Source organism: Lissotriton vulgaris, chromosome 12, assembly GCF_964263255.1.
Source record: "Lissotriton vulgaris chromosome 12, aLisVul1.2, whole genome shotgun sequence".
Taxonomy (NCBI): Eukaryota; Metazoa; Chordata; class Amphibia; order Caudata; family Salamandridae; genus Lissotriton; species Lissotriton vulgaris.
In genome coordinates this window covers 318,512,179-318,533,518 of record NC_141700.1, presented here as the reverse complement: position 1 = coordinate 318,533,518, position 21,340 = coordinate 318,512,179, and the positions used below count along the sequence as shown (strand labels likewise).

At 43.1% G+C, this 21,340-nt stretch overlaps 1 protein-coding gene across 1 annotated transcript in view; it reads left to right on the top strand.

The window, feature by feature from the left end:
* VAT1L (vesicle amine transport 1 like) overlaps positions 1–21,340 on the top strand; it is a 1,074,333-nt gene that overhangs the window by 37,709 nt on the left and 1,015,284 nt on the right. Inside the window, exon 2 of the mRNA XM_086945100.1 lies at positions 11,286–11,415. Coding sequence (XP_086801226.1) covers positions 11,286–11,415 — 130 coding nt within the window. The remainder of the gene's footprint in view (positions 1–11,285; positions 11,416–21,340) is intronic.

Genomic DNA, 21,340 nt, shown 5'->3' with positions numbered 1-21,340 from the left:
TAGGGTACATAAAGACAGAGACAAAACGGGTGTGCTACTAGCCTGGATGGTGAGGCAGGACACCGAAATCAAGCCGATCACGGATATTATCACCCCGGATGGTGTGCTGGTGCGTTCGCAGGCCGAGATCCTTCTGGCGTTCCAACGCTACTATGCACAAGTATACGGAGCCCCGGCCCGGTGCTCCCCGTCTTCTGTGGATCGTTTTTTAGACCCACTGACGTTACCCACGATATCGGATGCTGACAAGCGCACACTTGACGCCAAGATAGCACCCTCAGACATCACCCAAGCGATACGTGCCATGTCTCGGAATAAAGCGCCGGGACTAGACGGCTTCCCACTAGAATACTACTCGACATTCTCTCCCCTGATGGTCCCCCGACTATCTCGGATGTACGGGGCGTCCCTTCATCTAGGGAAGCTACCCCAGTCACTGCGAGAATCCGTGATTGTCACCTTTCCCAAACCCCACAGGGACCCACTCCACATGGGGTCGTACCGTCCCATCACGCTCCTGTCGGCTGACTGTAAGATCCTCGGGAAAATCCTAGCTGACAGATATGCACAGGTCATACACCCGCTAATCCACCCTGACCAATGCGGCTTAGTTCCGGGGAGGAACACCTCGCAGAACCTCCGCCGAGTCTTCCATGTCCAGGATCAGGTACGAGACAGATTCCCCCGCAGGCGGTTCGACTGCGCCAGGAGGGTGTGTACTGGGGCATTCTGCTCGCGGACGGTACGCATTGCGTCTCTATGTACGCGGACGACCTCCTCATATACGTCCGGGACATTGAGACTGACCTGACCCCCATAGGGGTAACGCTAGCTGAATTTGCAGATGCCTCGGGACTCCAGGTGAACTGGGACAAGTCCACAGTCTACCCCTTTCACCCAAGTCTACCTCCCCAAAAAGTCGAGCTCGGACCCCATAAACTCTCATGGTCCGCGGAAGCCCCCGATACCTTGGTGTCCGCCTGTACCACTCTCCGGCAGACATCTTTGAGGGTAACCACCGTAAAGCACTCGCTGGCCTGCGCCCGGCTGTTGCCTTCTGGAATAGGCTCCCGCTAGCCCCAATAGGACGGATAGCCCTGGCTAAAATGGTGATGCTTCCCCGACTCCTCTACCACTTCAATAACTTACAGGTAGTGCCACCCAGGTCCTTCTTCCGAGACATCGACTCCCTCCTAGGTACCCTTATCTGGGGCGCAGGCCGACACAGGGTTGCCCTGAAAACCCTCCAACTTCCCACAACGCAAGGCGGGCTCGGAGCTCCTTCCTTCGAGTCTTATTTCCTTGCGGCGCAGCTCCAATGGCTATCATATTGGACGGCGGACCGTTACCCCCAAGAGACTTTTACCCCGGCTGGCAGAGTCACAACCCCGGAACTCATCCGTCTTCTCCTCCCGGGCACCAAGCCCCGGCGAACATACCCCCTCCAGGTAGCGATAGCGCGCCGGTGCATGATGCGGATCCACCGGATGTCCCCCAGTAGACCTCCATACTCCCCGCTACTACCGTTGATAGGCTGCCCCAGGCAGGACTCCTACTTCACAGCTCCAATGTTAACTGAATGGTCGCACTGTGGCATCACAGATATGGAGTCGCTCTTTGAAGAAGGTCAGCTGAAATCACTCGACCGACTGGTCGCTGAGTACGGGCTCCCCCCAGGTCAATTCCTTAGATACCGACAGTTGCTCGAAGGATACCGGCCCCACTATAATCTCCGAACCGGTGAGCCAGACACGCATCCAGTAATACATACTATCCTACATATGGGAGTGGGACGCCACTTGGTCACCTGGCTATATAAATCTATCCGGGAACTCTCACGCACCCCCCCTGACGACCCTACGAGCCACGTGGGAGGAGGACATAGGTCACGCACTACACGACTCGGAGTGGACCAAAGCACTCGAGGCCCCAAAACGCGTCTCTAGGAATGCCCGCTTCAAAAACATCCAATACTATATACTACACAGGGCATACCTCACCCCGGCGCGCTTGCAGAAGTTCTATCCCTCCACACCATTCCTTTGCCCCAGATGTTGCTCCCCTGATGCAGATTTTCGCCACATGTTTTGGAGTTGTCCCAACCTTCACCCCCTATGGCGGGCGGTACACGGAACACTGACGGAACTCACAGGCCTTACCACACTAGCCTCTTGGGAGTCCAGCGCACTAGGCATTTTCCATGTCCCTAAGCAAGAACCAGTGCATAGACGCTTTGTGTCCTTAGCGCTCCTGCTGGCGAACAGATGCATAGCCATGCACTGGCAGTCCCCGGAGGGCCCCCCTATAGCGGCATGGACGGGGGTGGTCTGTAAGTGGACGGCGGCAGAGGAAGATGCTCTTAGGGAAGAGGAAGCCAGGGGCGCGCGTAAAATTCCTATCTCCATGGAATGGGCTATGCTCCTTCATGGCTTCCGGCAGTCCTTGCATGCAGAAGACCCGCCTACACCTCCCCCCTCCCCCGCCCAAGAGGGCCCGTAGCCTCTGCCTAGTGTCAACCATCCCAGGGCCGAGTCCCGGTGCCCCACGCATCCTCGTCAATACCCCACTACCATATCACCCGTCCCATTACTCACACGCACGAGATACATCCACCCCTGTCCGTCCCTCATCACTGAGAGTGCAAACTGGGGAACCCCTTGCCCCCCCACGCCCGACACCAGTATCCCTCTACCTGGACCCTGCTAGCGCCTATATGCTTCCCCCCCACAGTTTTGTCCCCCCCGTTCTCTGGTAGCACCACTATGCAAACTGTACGGACCCCGATCCTACGCCCTCGAGGCGGGAACTCACATACCCACTGTTATTCTCCGTCCCCCTTACGGAGTACGTTTACTGTATCCCAGCCTGAAGACCTATTTGCTTGATCTGTACTGTTTGATGGAGGAAGTACCTAATTGTACCAGTTATATAAAAACAAAAAACGTTGCGCGCTTGGCTGATCGTGGCTGAATGTTGACGCCACGCCAGCAGATGATTCACACTGTACCCATATACTATGATGCCACAAATAAAAAAAATAAAAAAAAATAAAAATCCCAGGATCTCATCAGACCACTCTCCGATAGTGCTGGAGATAGGCATGGCGTTAATCAATTCTAGACAATCTTGCTTTACATTTGATAGAAAGTTGGTTGCTAATAGTGATTTTAGAGATCACATCAGGAAGTGGATCAAATTATTTTTTGAAGAAAATAAGGGATCTACCTCGCAGGCCATAATTTGGGATACTTTTAAAGCCGGATTTCGGGGAGAATGTATCAGTTTTTCCTCTAAGAATAAAAAAAAAGCGAGACAGGAGTTAAATAGATTATATTTGCAATTAAGTCAATCTGAAATATTATTGATGCAGGGGATAGTTAATGGGGGGAGCGATTTAACTACATTGGAGGACACCGTGGCTAAGGATAGAGCGAAAGTACTAGGATTCTGGTCCGTAGAAAATGCAAGGAGATTTCTTACATCTAAGATGGAAAAATATGAATATGGTGAGGCAATTGGGAAAAAACTAGCGGCCCAATTACGAATAAAAGAATCAACCAGAAATATTGTTCAAATGCTGGATTCTGCTGGGGTGGCTCATTCGGAACCTCAAGAAATACTTAGGATTTTTCAACAATTTTACTCAGAGTTATATGAAGGACCTGTTGGCGATAGATCAGACTGGGTTGCAATGCTAGAAGAGGGTTTAAAAAGGATAGACCCTATAGAGGCACAGTGGCTAGAAGATATGATTACAGAGGAAGAGGTGGAAAAAGCAGTTAAAAGCCTTGCAAATGGAAAAGCCGCAGGTCCTGATAGAATACCTAGTGAAGTATATGTACAATTTTATCAAGATATCAAAGAGGAGTTATTAAAAATTATGCGAGATGCTCAGCTGGGATATCCACCAAAATCGTGGGTCGAAGCCACCATAGCAGTCTTCTGCAAGAAGGGTAAATCACCAGAGTTAGTAGGGTCTTATCGACTGATATCATTGTTAAATGTAGACAATAAAATATATTCTAAAATATTAGCCAATCGGCTGACCCAATGCATGACCTTCTTAGTCTCATACCATCAACATGGCTTTATCCCTAGAAGGGGGACGGTAGAGCATGTCAATAAAGTTATCTCTTTATTTGATATCGCCTCTGTGAAAAAGAACGAACTAGCGCTGATTCTGCTTGACGCGGAAAAAGCGTTTGACCGTGTGCAATGGGGATATCTGTGGAATTTAATGAGAGAAATGGGATTTGGGCCAAAATTTATTTACGCAATTCAATCTTTATATTTACACCCTATGGTAAAGATATCAGCTATGGGCTTACTTTCGGATACTGTTAAAATTACACGCGGTACCCGACAAGGATGCCCTTGCTCCCCTCTTTTATTTGCCCTTTACATAAATCCCTTTATAGAGTTATTAAGTCGGAACGTTTCGGTTCCTCCTTATAAAGTCCAAAATTATAATTTTTCGGTTTTTGCCTACGCTGACGATATTGCAGTGGTAATAACTAACCCCGAAACTGCAATAAAAGAAATTGAGCGGCTGGCGAAGGCTTTTGGGACAATAACTGGATATAAACTGAATGAGGCAAAAACTCAAATTCTTTGCTCTGAGACTGTCACATGGCAAGATCGCAGGGTGGTAAAAGAAGTAACGTATTTAGGTATTTTGATAAGGGCAAACATGACGGAATTAGTTCAAGTAAACTGGAATACGCTAATGGCTAAAATTAAACTATCCTTGGATAGGTGGGAGCGGTTATACTTAACTATTATCGGTCGATCAAATGTTATAAAAATGAATATATTACCAAAAGTTTTATACCTATTCAGGTCCATACCTTTAGAAATCACTAAAGATAAAATACAGGCATTGCAATCTAGGTGTGGGAAATTTATATGGAGCCCCGAAAGACCTATGAGGGCAATGAATTATATGACTTTACCGTACTTAAGGGGAGGGATGGGGGTCCCAGATTTTTTTTATATTATGTAACTTGTTTTTTGTTAAAGATGAGGGTTTTGATTACTGGAGAGCAAGAAACCGAGGTGGCTAATGCCCCGAACATTTTTGATATTCAGCTAGGGGCATTTGCAAAGCACTCTTTAGTTAAAGAGATTGATGGGAGTTACTATAAAACGAACAAGGTTTAAGGTAACCCTAGGTGCATTTAAGGTTCGGAAATGGTTCATAAAAACAATGGGGATAGGAAGAGTATCGTATTACACCCCTCTTAATGCACATATGATTTTACCTGGAATTTTCTCAGATGTAATGAGTTCAAAATGGCAACAGAAAGGAATCAGGTTATATGGTAAATGAGGACGGGGTTTGTAAATCTTTTGAAGAGATCAAGGATAAATATTTGTTGCCTAGATGTTATTTTTTTAAATATTTACAAATTCGTGACTATCTAAATCGAAGAGGAGTGAACCTAAATCAAACTAAAGCTATTGAAGGAATCCGGAGATCTGTAAAAATCGGAGTGATATATCAATTCTTGGTCTCAGTTAAGAATGATGATATGGAGAAAGTTAAGTTGAAATGGAGGGACTCTTTAGGAGATTTAGAGATAGAAGTGGAGGACCTTTTAATATTATCAAAGGAGGCCTTAATGTCCACAAATTTGAAAGCACAGTTTTTTAAAACTCTATATGATTTATACTATACTCCTAAAAAAATGGCAAAATGGGGAGGTGGAAATGAAGGCAAATGCTTCCGGTGTGGGGAAAATGATGCTGGGGCGACTCATATTTTTTATAGTTGTGTTAAGCTCCAGGGCTATATTGGAGACCTGGAACAGTTTTTATCTTTGGTGATTAAAACAACGGTTGTTATCACTCCAGCAATGTTGTTATTAGGCAAAATCCCAAAAGACAATTCATCGGAATCACTTTTTCAATATCGCCATTTCATTTTTTTGCAATGACAGTTGAACGCCTGTGCATAGCCACGGAGTGGCTACAGGAAAAACCACCGGACTTTCATCAGTGGCGTGCTAAAATGCTGAGTCTATATAATCTTGAGTGGAGTTTATTTTCAATCAAAGGACTAAGGAAAAAAAGACTGGGTATAAAAATTTGGAGTGCGTTCAGGGATTATTATGAATAATTAGTTTTTTCATTTGGATGTAAATATATTTGTATTTCTTTTCATGTGAGAGATGTTGGAAATGTGAATTGATTGATGTGTATTTTCTCGCAGTTTTGCTGTAAAAGAACAATAAAATATAAAAAAAGTCATACACAGGTTCTTTAACATTTTAAGATATTTAAATCCTGGTAACGTTCAGAGACAATTTTTTCAAAATATGCTCGCGTCATGTGTAATTATTTACATGTGCAGTAACATGGCAAATGAGTGGTAATTTGAGAAATAAGCTTAAATTTGCTACAACTAGTAAAATGATGAAAGCCTAAGCTGTTAACTAAGTGTGGATCTTGCACACTGGTTGCAAGTTCCGATATTCTTGTTTCATGATTATGTACTTAAAATTCTATATTAACATCATGCATGCTAAACCTTATACAAACTTTGACAATAACAATGACCCTTTTCCAAAACAAAGACAAATGTTTATTATGTATACCTGAAAAGTGTATTTGATTTCAAATTCATGTTACGTATTTTCCCTTGTGAAAAAACAAGTTTTTTTTTACTGTAACTCCTTTCTCACCCCAATACCACCACGAACCAATGACATTTTTTTAACTCGTTGTAATAATGTGTTAAATTATTTTGTACTTTATTAAACGTGCATTTCACGCATTTATATTAAAACAAAGACATTTTAATCTTTTATTTAATTTAAGTTTAACAGCTTTGCCCTTTAGTTAGTTAATGCTACACAATATAATATCAAATGAGAGAATGGTGTTGTGGAGGTATTTTGTTTCAGAGGTAATTATGGAGAGGTAGTGGTAATTCATATTCACACTTCTACTCGCAGTGCTTGCATGGTGACTGAGTACGACCGATGTTACGTTTTTCAATGAACACTACAAATATTTATCTGATGACATCATTACTCCTCTCTCGTCACACTTCTTCCAACCCCCTCACTGCTCCTCACTACAAATTATTCACCCTTTCCCTGCTTCACTCTTCATTCCTCATCATGCCATGAGTGATGTCTGAGGAGTCATAAAGGTAAATTATAACTTAAAATGGATACCCGAATGTTCATTTTAAAAAGTTATAATTTCTCCTCTTGGCTGTTAATTCAAGGACAAAGCAAACAAAAGGAGATGATGGACGGAGTGCTGAAACTTTTCAGACACTCACTCCAGTCACAGATCTGGGTTGAATCCATCATCATTCATTACCTCACTTCGCCACCCCAGTTCAGTTTTCAAAAGGACACCATAATGGTGTGATCTGTCTGGAGGGTGCCTCACTTTGCTGCACTAAATTAAGATTTACAAATCGCTTTCCTGAAAATGCCTCATAATTCCGATTTCATGTTATCTATTTAACTTTCAAAATATTCGAAAAACATTGGAATTTGGTTTGGATTATCTCAGGAGAATATGTATTTTGTTTACTTAAAGTAACAACAAGGAGGGAGATTTGGCACGGTAATGTAAGGACACTTGGAAGCAGATTTACTATGACTTGCATTGTCCTTGCCTCACGCACGGCATTGTAAGTGTTTAAGGGATATTTACAAAGTAAAGCAATTAGATATTTTTGTTGCTTTGCATTACATCACCCACAAAGTATTGCAGCACACGTAATACCTTGTGCTGCCTTGTGTTACCCAGCATCGAGAAGGTGTTACTTGAGTGGAGCATGGGCGTTCCTGTTCATCCCCTCCATGTATTTTGACACAAACCAAGATTTAATAACATCATTAAACCTGGGTTTGAGCAAAAATGGTGCGCCAAACCGACCTTGTTGTAAAAAGGAAAAATATCTGTAGTTCTCCTTGTTACTTCCTGTTAGATTTGGGGGTCTCTAGTTGGCACAGGTAGGTACTTGTGACAAATAGGGACCCTTGCCTCTAGTCAGGATAAGGGGATTATACTCCTAAAATAACACCTGCTCACCCCCTTGGTGGCTTGGCACGAGCAGACAGGCTTATCTCAGAGGCAGTGTGTAAAGCATTTGTGACCACATACAGTAACCCAGTGACAACACTACAGTTGGACACCCCACAAGGTTTTTATATAAAAAATAAGTATACTTTAGATAGATTTACCACAAGACCATAAATGACAAAAATACACAATACTGTTACTTTAAGATGGTAGATTTAGCTTAGTTTATTTCAGTTCTTAAGATGCGACACTTTGCGTCAATGTACCTTAGGTTGCGTTGCGCTTCCACAACAAGCAATGTCGCAGCAAGGGAAATGCAGAAAAGTTCAAGTACAAAGAAATAAAGACGTGAAGATCTTCCAGATGCGGCACGCTTCTCCGGGGATGCAAGAAGTTCTCAGTTAGATGTGTGGATTGCAGTGGCGACAGCCTTGTTCAGCGATGCGACGGGAACAGCTTCAGCTGCGACACTCTTCTCCCACAATGCGTGAAGCTTCCGCACAACACTACAACTACAGCGGCGACATTCACGATGCGATGGCAGCAGCTCAGACGGCGGCACGCTTCTCGGGGATGCGAGACACTTTTCTTCGATGTGGTGCAGTGCGACAGTTCCAGCGGCGACACCCTTGCTCAGAAGTGCGATGGCAGGCACAGCGACGGCGGCATGCTCCAACCTCGTTGCGAGACTCTTCTCTCGATGCGGTGCAGTGCGACAACTCTAGCGGCGACACCCTTGTTCAGAAGTGCGACGGCAGGCAGCAGTAACGGTGACACGCTTCCTCTTCGTTGCAGCACGCTTCTCTCGATGCGGTGCAGTGCGACAGCTCCAGCGGCGACATCCATGATGCGAAGGCAGCAGCAGAGACGACGACACGCTTCCATCTCGTTGCATCGCGCTTCCAGCTCCTTGCGACACGCAGTTCCTCAGAAGGCCCAAAACAGCAGCAGGCACTTCCACAAGAACTCTGGGGAGCTGGGGGTTGAAGTCATTTGTCCCTGAGACTTCAGCAGGAGGCAAGCTCTTTTCCAAGCCTTTGGAGATCCTTCACAAGTTGAAAGTAAAGTACACAAAGTTCCCTTCTCCTTCCTTTGCCAGTAAGGCAACCACTGCAGGCCAAACCCCCAAGCAGCTTGGGAATAGTCTCTCCTCAGTTTCTTCAGGATCCTCTCCTCAGTAAAGGTTTCTTCTTGTAGTCCAAAAGTGATCTAATTTCATGAGATCAGGGTCCCAATATTTATACCCCAAAACCCTTTGTTCTCTGAGGGGAGAGGGGCCAGTCCAAACCCGTTCTGAAGCACTCTCTTTACATGACTCCTTACCTTTCACAGCGCAGGGCAGAAACATCAGACGCCCCACAGGAGGTGGAGCCAGCATTGTGGAGCAAAGGCACAGCCCTGGAGCACTCTATTGACATGATTCCTTCTCTCCTTTCACAGTGCAGGGCAGAGACATCAGACACACCAAAGGGGGTGGAGCCAGCACTGTGGGGGGCACACACAGTCCTATTCAGGTCCCAGGTGCAATTCCTCCCACTGGGCTGACACATCCTGTCTCCTGGAATCCTCCAGCCCTGTCACTCAAGCTCCAGACAAGGAATATACAACCTAGCAGAGGCAGGCTTTGGATAGTTAGACAAGAAAATACCTACTTTCTAAAAGTGGTATTTTCAAACACAGGATGTTAAAACCAAGTACACTAAAATATGTATTTTATCATTCTGAGTTCAGGCACACTAAACTCGAATTTCTACCATGTTCTCTGAGTCAGTTAGGATTATACGAATGTAATAATCTAACTGCCCATTCTGGCCTATGGAGAACAGGTAGCTTGCAATAGTGAAAAACAAAAATGGCTGTAATTCACTATTAGGACATGCCACACACACCAGGGCATGTCCTATCTTATACTTACAATGCACCCTGCCCTTGGGCCTACCATAGGGGTGTCTGATTTGAAGAAAAGGGAAGGTTTAGGGACTGGCAAGTGGGTGCACGTGCTCAGTCAAAAGGGCAGTACAGGACTGTACATAGGCTTTGCAATGGCAGGCCTGAGACATCATGCTTTTACAGGCCACTTCTGTGGGTGGCATGACCAGTGCTGCAAGCCCACTAGCAGCATTTGGATTTGCATGCCCTGGGCACACTCAGTGCACCGCACTAGGGTCTGACAAGTAAACCAAACAAGCTAATCATGGAGTCACTAATCCATACATCAATTTACAATAGGGAGAGCATATGCACTTTAGCACTGATCAGCAGTGGTAAAGTGCCCAAAGTCATAAAATAGCCAACAACAGGTCAGAAAAAATAGAGGAGGAAGGCAAAAAGTTAAGGGATGACCTTGCAAAAAGGGCCAAGTCCAACACTTCCCCTTTGCATGTGTGATGAATTCTACAGCAGACATACAAATGGAATACATCTTTCAGGATAGTTTTTGTTCAGGAAGGTAACCTGGAAAGATTCATGGAGCTTTTTTGGGATCCCCCTAGTATTAAAAAAAGTGGCGTAGCTGACAAGTACCATTTTTGTGAACCTGTTGAGAATTCTGTCCAGGTCGGTGCTGCAAAGTGACGAATTCTGAAGACTTTTCCCATACTGTCATCCAGTGCTGGCACTTTGTTGGCTAGGGAAGCACTCCAGTTCTCGGTTACATTCATGTGTTTACAGAAACAAGGTGTAATGAGTGATATATAGGTGGTGACTATAACGAGGTTTTATCTCAGCTTCTGCTGATGAATCTCCCTAGTAGATGTAGGTAGGGTAGGACCTAACGAGAATGCAACAGTTTGGTGTTGTATAGCTGTCACGCTTACACAATGCATTACGAACCAAAAGTAAAGGTTATCTCCATGCCCAAATATCAGAGTTTTGCTGGCATCTGCTGTTGCATATTTTTTACAGTGTTGACAACACATTTTGATTCCACCACAATGTTACTTACTTTTTTCCAAATGGTCTTATTGCTCAGCATTCTACAAAACGAACACAGATGAATGTCTTCCTCTTCTGGAATACTAGTTAGTCTATAATTATGTTAATCACATTAGTCAAGTTTTGATTACAATGCCTTCTTACATTTAGGATGAATGTGGGTGATGAAAGAATGTTCTAAAGCTGCAGTATACATGAAAAGTATTTTGGTTGCCAGGACATTATGAAAGAAAAGTCAAACATTGGAAATGAAAGGATGAATACATGTAATGATGCAGTTTTCCTCTATTTCATTTACCTTACAGTGGGATTAACTTCATCGACCTGATGGTCAGACAAGGAAACATTGATAACCCTCCAAAGACACCCCTGCTTCCTGGCTTTGAATTATCTGGAATTGTTGAAACACTTGGGGAAGGCGTTAAAGGATTTGAGGTAATTTCTGCCAAAACTCACACCACATTGAAAATATTTGGACATGAACCCTCATTCCCTCTGCAATTTCAACTTTAGTCCATTATGCTAAAAAAATATTGAATTTCTCTACCCATAACAACCCCATATATAATACGTTTTGTATTTATTTCCTTTCTGTTGCCAAAGTAAATATGTAAACAGAGCTTTGACATATGTTTTACAGAACAAACGTTTCTCCCCAAAACCACCCAATAATTATATGTACAGTTAAATTTCAGTTAGCTACAATTATAAATGTTTTGGAAATTGTTTGCTTAGTTATTTCATTTTAGGTATACAAAAATAAAAATATTTTTGTTGAATATAATTTTCTTTTCCATCATGCCAAAGGATGGAGAGAACGAAACTCCGACTCTCCAAGATGCCATGAAACTACTTAAAAGTTGCATATGTAGAAAATACCCAGGGTTCAAATGAGGATGCAATTATTAAATGACATTGCTCTCTGTAACGTATCTTAAGTCAAAGCGCTTTAAAGATGAGAGGTCCACTCTTTTATTTAAAATAAAAATAAAAAATGGTGGTATTTATACAATGCTGCCCTAGTTGCAGGTGCCACAGGGCACTCAACATACAATATTTTGCTATATGAAACATTTATCTTTCAACTACTTTATCAACGACTATCTATGGGAATTATTGTAACTTGGACTAGATATAACGAAAGGAGAACAATTGTAGAAAGAGCTAAAATGTGTGTTTTTACATTTTTATTAAATGTCAGGAGAATTGACATTATTATGTATTCAGGGATGTGGTTGCATAGTCTTGGGGATAAACAGGAGAAGTTCAGTTTACTGGTCTTGATCTTATTCGTCTTGGGGACCTTCAGAGTCAGTCTCATTTTTTTCTCTTATTAGATTATCTCACTGTGGTAAGTGGCTGTTTTTGTTAGTGTATTAAATTGTTCATTGTAACTCTATTCATTTCTTCCTTCCTCGGCTAAAACGTTGGGGAAATAGGTGAACAAGCAGTTATCTGCCTTTGTGGAGGCAAATGGCCTTCTCCATGACTCCTTCTGAGCAGGTTATGGCACCGTAATGGCTCTTCTGGAGATGGTTGAGTTTGTAACGAAGAACCTTGCTAAAAGCACACCTGTTATGGTGGTGTTACTTGACCTGTCAGCAGCGTTTGACACAGTCTCCCATTCCATCCTTTTGAACAGGTTAAGTCAACAGGGAATTCGGGGCAAGGCTATCTCCTGGTTTAAATCCTTTTTAGAAGGCAGATCCCAGTGAGCGTACCTCCATCTTTTCTCTTTAGGGCCCAAATTGGGTTTGTGGGATACCTCAGGATCAGCCCTGAGCCTGCTCTTGTTTATTCTATACCTTGCCCCTCTGGTTGATTTGATTGAAACCTGGGGTGTGAAGGTGGTCTTATATGAAAGATGGCACTCAACTGCCATTTTCTTTTCAGGAAAGTTCGGAGGTAGCTTTATATAACTTTAAGGAGTACCTCAAAGGAGATGATGCCTGGATGGAGTCAATCTGTCTTAAATGTAACTCCAGCAAAACAGAAGTTTTGGTTTACAGCCAAGACAGCACCCTGACATCGAACCTCTAGTGGCCTAATGAATTAATTCTCCTCCTGATGCCTACGTTTTCTGCTAGGAATCTAGGCATTATTTTTGACTCAGACCTCTCCTTCTGTGCTCTAATTAGGCAGATCTCATTAGTCTGCTTCCTAAAATTGAAAACCATAAGGAAGTATTTGCATTTTGTCCCAGGAATGACCTGTAAAATGTTAGTACATTCTATGGTACCGTTTCAATTGGTCTACTCCAACAGTCTCTATCTCGGCTTGCCTGCTTGCTTGACATACAAACTTCTGATAATTCAGAACGTATCAGCAAGTCTCTCTGTCAGCGTATCTCCACCCATTTGAAGCAGCTGCACTGGCTCCCTGTGGCAAAGTCTATTAAATGTAAAACGCTTATGCTGGTCTTTAGAGCACTTGTAGGATTAGGCTCTCCCTTTTTGAGGAACAGGCTGATCCCCTACACCCAAGAGAGAGTGTTAAGGTCTAACAACCTCAGTTTAATGCAGATTCCAAAATCTTTTTAGAAATCTCCTTTACGGTCCTTAAGGGCAAGCTCTGGAACAATCTGCTACCTATGCTGCATTGAGTTGAGTCATTTACTAATTTTAAAAGGAAACTAAAACCCTGGCTGTTTAATGCAGCCTAGCTGGCTGAGTAATAGGGTGGTATTTCGGTGTTTGCTTTGGGCGCCAGGACGCTTCTACTGAAACAGCTGCAACGCTTAACAAATGTTATTTGATTGATTGATTGTAACTCAGGTTTTTGTCCACAGGGAATCCATCCATCCAATTCATTTTTATAAGCATTTTTCCAAATAGGCAATATTTAAATGGCTGGGCCCCCTAAAGTACAATTGCATATTGTCCACATATTGATGTATTCATAATTTTTTACCTTGCACTACTTCAGTTCGTGGCTTCATGTACATGTTACAGGGTGAGAGAAGAGCAATGATCCTGGTGGCGCACTGGAGTTTAATTAGTGTAAGGAAATGCCTCTTTTAGCATGTTCACACCCAAATATTTGGACTGATGCTGCTCGTTTATCGAGAGTGCACTGAGGCCTGCTAACCAGACCTCAGTGCCAGTGTTCTAACTTCTTACAAAGTGTGTGCAAAATTGGGTACCCCAATTGGAAGAGACTGGCTTACTCATAACTAGTCCCCAGTATATGGTACCCAGGGTACCCCGGCAATGTGAGGCAGGGTTTCCACCCAGGGCTGCAGCACTGATTGTGCCACCCTGTGTGTAGCAAAGTACAAAATGCCTCCCAGCCTGCGACTGCGGACTGAAAGGGCAGTAGTAACACTGCTAGTTCAACTTTGCTATTCAAACAAATGGCAGGAGCCACTTCCCTTAGCAATATATGTAAGTCTTCTCTAAGGAAGGCCTATCAAGCCCTAATGCAGAAGGCTGTATATCATTAAGTAAGACATGTATTTTATATATATGTCTTGGCACTAACACTTCCAAATTGTTGTTTTGCTTTAAGAGAGTTAGTAGCCCCATTGGTTAACACAGGATTGCTGTCTCACCCCTCACCTCAGCTTACTCATGAATGGGACTACCTAGATGGATACCATAAGGTATCAAACTAATAGTGGCATTACAACCAACTTGACGACCAAGTCAAATTTAATGTCACTATTATACATTTAGAAAGTTGCCGCTCTGTGACCCAGTTTAACAAGTGGCCTCATATGGTTGCTGGCCAACAGCAAGATTTCTACCCTCCTGAGGAGTCATGTGAATGACTCCCAGGCTTGGGAACAATAGCAGCTTGCTACAGGTTGAAGTGTCACCTCCCCTGTGCAGGAAGTCACTCAGGGCGTGAGCCCAAAAGCTGAGATTGGTGGGCAAATGGTGATCACACTCCTGAGGGGCTGCCCTTGGTTCAGTTAGACAGGTTGGTGGCGGGAACAGAGAGAGAAGACCAGTGCCCAAACTGGTTTTCCAGTGGGCACGTAGCTCATGATTGACCACACTTCTAGGGTGTGCTACCAAGCTCCTGAGATCCGAAAAGATGGATTTAGAAATCTTGAGAGTGGGCAGAATGGTGCACTCTGAGATAGCTAGATGCCATACATAGTTGGAAAGTCATCACCAAGAGGAAGACGTGGTAGCCTACTGACTAGTGACCACATCATCCCACTAGGGCACTTTCCAGCCATATATATAGCACCTCTGTCACTGTGAACCTCGGATCATGCCAGATCTGGAAAGAGGACCAAAGAAGGACTGCCCCGCTGACCCCTTTTCTTGGCAAAGAGAGACTGCATCCCCTTCTTGATTTCACCTGACGCAACTTGTGCTAGCTCAGACCAAAGAAGTGACTCCAAGTCAGCTGACCCCCTGGAACCAGCACCAGAGACATAAAAGCTGAAGTAGCCCATTTTGGCAGGTCATCCCAAGAGACTGATGGGCAAAAGTTGCACTAAAGTCAGACGGACCTGAGAGTATCACCTAATTCCAGATTGGTTGGCCCAGACCGCTGTGGACAGAGACCACTAATACAGTCACAGCTGGACTTTTGTGGTATCAAAGAGGACTTTGAGGGACCCCTACCTATGTGGTCAAAGTCACCCCACTTGGCCCAAGGCCCAAGGAGGCACTGTAAAGGTCCCCCCTGTGGACTGCACAGCACCCAGAGCATCGTTGAGCATCTCCTGTATCCGCAGCATCAGGATCACTCCATTGAAGTCTATGGCGATCATGCTGTAAAATTTGGGACTGGACTAGAAAACACTTGGTGGCCAGGTACCTGAAAAAATACTCTTTACTGCCCCCTACCCCAGATCTTCACCCTGAAAGATTTTGGTCACCCAAGCAAGCCTGGAGAAGTCAAACTCATCTCTTACAAACTTTTCAAAAGTTTACAATTTTATGGTCATTAATGCTAGTTTGCTCTTAAACTAAGATTTAGGTTTTCTTTAAAAATCTATATTCCCAAAATCCTCCAGTGGCTTTTGCTCATCCCAGTCTCTAAAAATCCATAAAAATGTAACCTAGTTATATAAATTGGTGTTTTCTTTCATGTTGTGTGGACATGTTTGGTTATGTTGAATGTGTTATACTAGTTCCTTTATTTAAGTCTTGCTGCTTGAAGCCACAGTTACCCAGAGTTGAGCTTAAGGTTTTACAAATAATCCTGAGTAGACCAAGACAAATTTTGTGAGTGCATTACATGGTAAGGCTGCATAGCAATACCATACATTACACCCAAATTCTCACTCGTAGCATGTTTACGAAATGAAGAAATTGAGCATTATGAATTGTCATTGGCTCGGCAGAAGTGATTATAGCCAGTTCAAGGCAGATCCACTGATGCTCATTCTGGCTAATAGAACGTTTAGCAGGGATGAATGATTGAGGATTTGAGAATGTTATCTGTGAATTATTAGTGTGACTGATTGCATAGTGCATGTCCGTCTGGATGCTGATTGTGACTTATTGAAGAGGCTGTTATTCATAAAGCGATAGTTGAGTTGAAAAAAGGGCAGTTTAATTACAGACTTGAGGATCTTGAGGTTTTCCCAGTCTAGTTTCGATTTCTTGATTAGTGGTGATATTTGTTTAGTTTTAAGACCTATTGGGAAGGTCGTGAGTACACAGTACTGAGGTCATTAAACATATATGTCATTGCCGTCGGAAAGGAATACCAACCTGTCATTCCGACTGGCATCCGACTGGCTTCCGACGGGCTCGGACAGCCCATCCGCCAGTCAGAATGCTGTCAGTAAACCCAAGGGCGGTTCTTTCCGGCCTAGGGACTACGATGTTGGGTTTTGGCAGCCTTTCTGTGCCAGCCTTTCCGACACAGAAAGGTTGTCGGAACTCAACTTTGGGGGCCCATATTGGTACATTGTCTCTGTTTGGAGGCCGAAGGAGCACCTATGTGACTTCCTGTTGATCCCTGCACCCCGTGGCAGGCACCTCCTATTTCACAATGGGACATACATTCCAACCCAAATACATGCTCACATTGTATAGTATAGGAATGCTACAGAACAGAGTTCGGTCGCATCCTAATTAGGCAGTCGGGACCGCCGACTGGGTGTCGGTCGGTCACCTGACCGAGACAATGTCAGGCGGAGGAAACTCAGCTCGACATTGTAATAGAGCCCGTATTTCGGCCGGATTGACCTAGTCTGGTCTCAATACAGCCTGGTTCGGGACCTGCCTTTCATTTTGCTGTACCTGATGTTCTACTCCGAAACAGAATAAAATGTCCATTGTCAGGGGGCCGCAATATATGTTTGGTCAAGACACCTTGCTGGGCCTATGAGTGCAGGTGTGGAGGTACGATAGACAGGAAACCTCCATCCCTGCATGTGCTTTCTCCGAACACAGACATTGTTTTAAAAGCAACCACTGCCCTTTGAGGCACAGGAGCTGCTTACTAATCTAAGTTACTATTGAGGGGATAGCACTGAGGGAGTATGCAGCAATGCTGTGCACTGATGTGTGTTCCCTCAGTGCCGGTAGCCACCATTCACAAGAAAGCTGTCCCTGAGTGGACGCTATCACTTCACAAGTCTATTATCACCCCTTTAAGGTTTTGTTAAATAATGATTGGTTTGCAATAGTAACTGCAGTCACAAAATATTGACAAATCTCGTACTGACCTGAAAAGGAAAGGTGGTCCATATTATATGCCCCCTTTCCTCTCTGAATTGGTGGAATCAGTGACACAATATCAATGCACACAAAATTGATTCAGATAAATATCATAAAATAAATATGATTCACAAAACTATCAGCTTCCTATACTTAACTAAGAAAAACACAAATATCAACAACAAAAAATATAATTGTCACAAATATAGGTTTTGACTAATATTGATAGCAAAGATATTCATGACCATTAAATAAGTAGTCAAAACTATTGATTCTCACAATATCTTGTACATTAATATTTCCAAAATAATTAAAATAAATTTCAAAACCTAAAAAAACCTTTATGCATTAAACAAATATGAAAACAAACAATATATAAACATAGTTTACCCACATAATAATAAAAAGTCAATGAAAACAATTATTTTTTAATACCTACAATTATTTAAAAAATGTTAAAAAATATACATGATATATATATCACAGAAAAAACACGGCTGGAAATTCCACGCTCCACGCCAGTAGCGTTCATCCCAGACACATCATTGACAATATCCCTTACGGTGAGCTACTCCGTCTGAAGAGGATCTGCAGCACAGACCAAGAGTTGGCTACATGTACTACTGAGGCCCTTATTAGGTTCAAAGACAGAGGGTATAGCGACAGGATCCTCAAACAAGCAGTGGATAAGATGAAAGATAGACCTAGGGAATCTCTTCTCAACTCACCTGAGATTCCTACCTCAGAATCAGCAAACTTGGAACCTGATTCCATTCCGAGGTTCATTACCATGTTCAGTTGCCAGGAAAGAAAGATTAGGGCCATTCTTACTAAAAGTTGGCCAATTCTACTTACTGATGGTGTCTTGGCACCACAACTTCCTAGCAGTCCCATGGTTACATATCGCAGGGGTCCCTCCATGCGTACACATATCTCCCACACTTTTCCAGAACTCAGGAAAGGGCAATTTTGGTTACAACCCCGGCCGGGGTTTGTCAAATGCTCCAGTTGTAGGGCTTACATGTTTGGGATTAACACCACCAAATATGCCACCCCATTCAGTCCTACCATGGTTCCCATTCAAGGGAGCTTCAATTGCAAGACTGATTATGCTGTCTATGTTCTGACGTGCACCTGCGGCTTGAGATACGTTGGGAGTACCAAGCTGCTGGTGCATGTCAGAATTCTACAGCATCTTCGGGCAATTGTAAATAATGACATAACATACCCTGTTGCGAGGCATTTTAAGCTGGCACACAGTAACAACTTGCAGTGTTTCAATTATTATGTATTGTCTGCTGTCCCCAAGCCACGCAGAGGGACAAGATGCTAAGACAACTGGAATCTAGCATCATTCTGGAGCTAGACAGCAAAGTGCCCAATGATTTGAATACCACTGAGGATTTATATCATTTCCTGTAATCCTTCAAGTAATTTGGTCCACAGCCGCACTATTATATTATGTTTAAACATCACTCAAACTAGTTGGCTAGTGGCCGCCTCCCCTAACGCTACACTTAAACTGTTTCTTGCCTACATTTACATTTTAATGCTTTATTTTTCGTTTTCTTCTTTCTCTCTTTTACAGAACAATGATATATATCATTATTAATACTAATATGCAGGAATTGATTTTAACTGCATTGGGGGATTCTAGTTCTTTTCACTTTGAAATACGTACGTAATTCTCATGATTGTATGTGAAATACAGATGGGTTGCCATCAATCTTTGATGTCCCAGATGAATTGCTCAGTAACGTTATCCTGAAACACATATTTTAATGCATTACAACATCCATCAGAAGAGCAGAAATGCCTCCAGCATATGTAACATCTGCGTAATTTTCACATTTTTGAATGTTTACAACTGCAGGATTTTGCACAAATATATATTGTATATATTTTTATCATTACTTGCTTAATTTGCACAGTTACAATGTTTACAAATTACATAATAATTTTTTATCCATTTATACATGTTTACATTTGCGGATTTTTGCACTAATATGTTCTAAACAAATAATGTATTTCATGAATAACACTTTTTATCTGAGCTATGTATTTATAAAGGGACTGTAATTATTCTGTTTTTATGAATTTAATCAGTTAATGATAGACATTTTTGATGGCAGCGCCGACCCATCACCTCTGTTTCAGTCCCCACAACAAGAGAAACATGAGTAGTATTTCTTCTGTGTTTATTGTCACATGGTGTTCACTCAAGCATTTATAAAAAAAATGGCATACGCATGCAGGACTATCTGTGAGCAAGGGCTTTTCGCCCGAAACGCGTCAGACCGTTCGCGCTCTGAATAAATAACTACCTTGCCTGAATTCTTGGGATTTGCTGTGGTCTCTGTTTGCCAGGTAACTACTGGAGGTGTGGGGGCCATTGAACTTGGATGTATATATATATATGGACATGAAGGCTGTGAACAAAATTTATGGACAATACAAAAATGAGCTCAATCAATGGAAACGCGATGGCCTCATTACCAGGGATGAACATAAGTTTTTGTGGAAAGAACATCCAACCATACCAAATATCTATTTTATCCCCAAGGTCCACAAAAAGGTGCTGCCTACACCTGGGCGACCCATAGTGTCCTCCATTAATAGCATGTTTAAAAACACTTCCAAATACATTGACCACTACCTTCAGGATTTTGTGACAGCGTTACTTGCCTATATTAAGGATGCCACAGAATTCCTTTTTTTGCTGAACCAATGTGAGTGGTCTGAGGAACTGTTGTTCATAACTATGGACATTGCAACGCTCTACACGAGCATTGACCATGCTGATGGACTTAAAGCAATGAAGTTTTATCTAAGCAAAAGGCCCATTGAAATGTACAAACACAATTGCATGTTACTCAAGATGATTGACAAGTGTTTGAATAACAACATTTTCTTGTTTAACAACTCCTTGTTCAAACAGCTCAGAGGGGGGGCAATGGGCGCATGTTTCTCCCCCAGATACACGGGGCTCCACGTAGGCTGGTGGGAGGAACATGTCCTTAGAGTCCATTTTGCTACAATCTGCTCAAAATATTGGAGGTATATTGATGATGTATTTATCATATGGCAGGGATCGACACAGGAAGCAGTGAACTTTGTCAATAACATCAATGACAACCAGCTTAACCTTAAGTTCACAGCCAGCATGAGTAGGACAGAGGCAGATTTTCTTGATGTGCATGTGGCAATTGAAGAAAACAAGATAACAACTAGTATTTTTAGAAAGAGCACATCTGGGAACACAATCCTCCATGCTGGGAGCTTCCACCCCAAACACACCATTGCCAGCATACCTTACGGTGAGTTTTTGAGAATTCATCGAACTTGCAACTCACCTATGCTCAGAGACCAACAGCAAAAGGAGGCCAAGGACAGGCTCACGGCCAGGGGTTATTCACCACCCATGTTATATACTGCCATGAGAAAAGCCAACACTCTGAACCGTCTGGCTCTTCTTGATCCCAACAGGAAAAACTCAGATAGCGAACCAGATGATATGGTCACTAATCAAATCAGACTTATCACTGGATTCAGCAGGCAGGCCAAACAAATAAGTCAAATAGTCAGACGCGAATGGCCCATCACCATGACTGATTTAGTCTTGAAGGAGATCATGCCTAAAGCCCCCACCATCACTTTCAGACGCGCATTTTCTATGCGCAATGAATTGGTCACAAGCAGCCCTGAAACTATTAAAGCAAAGAACTGGC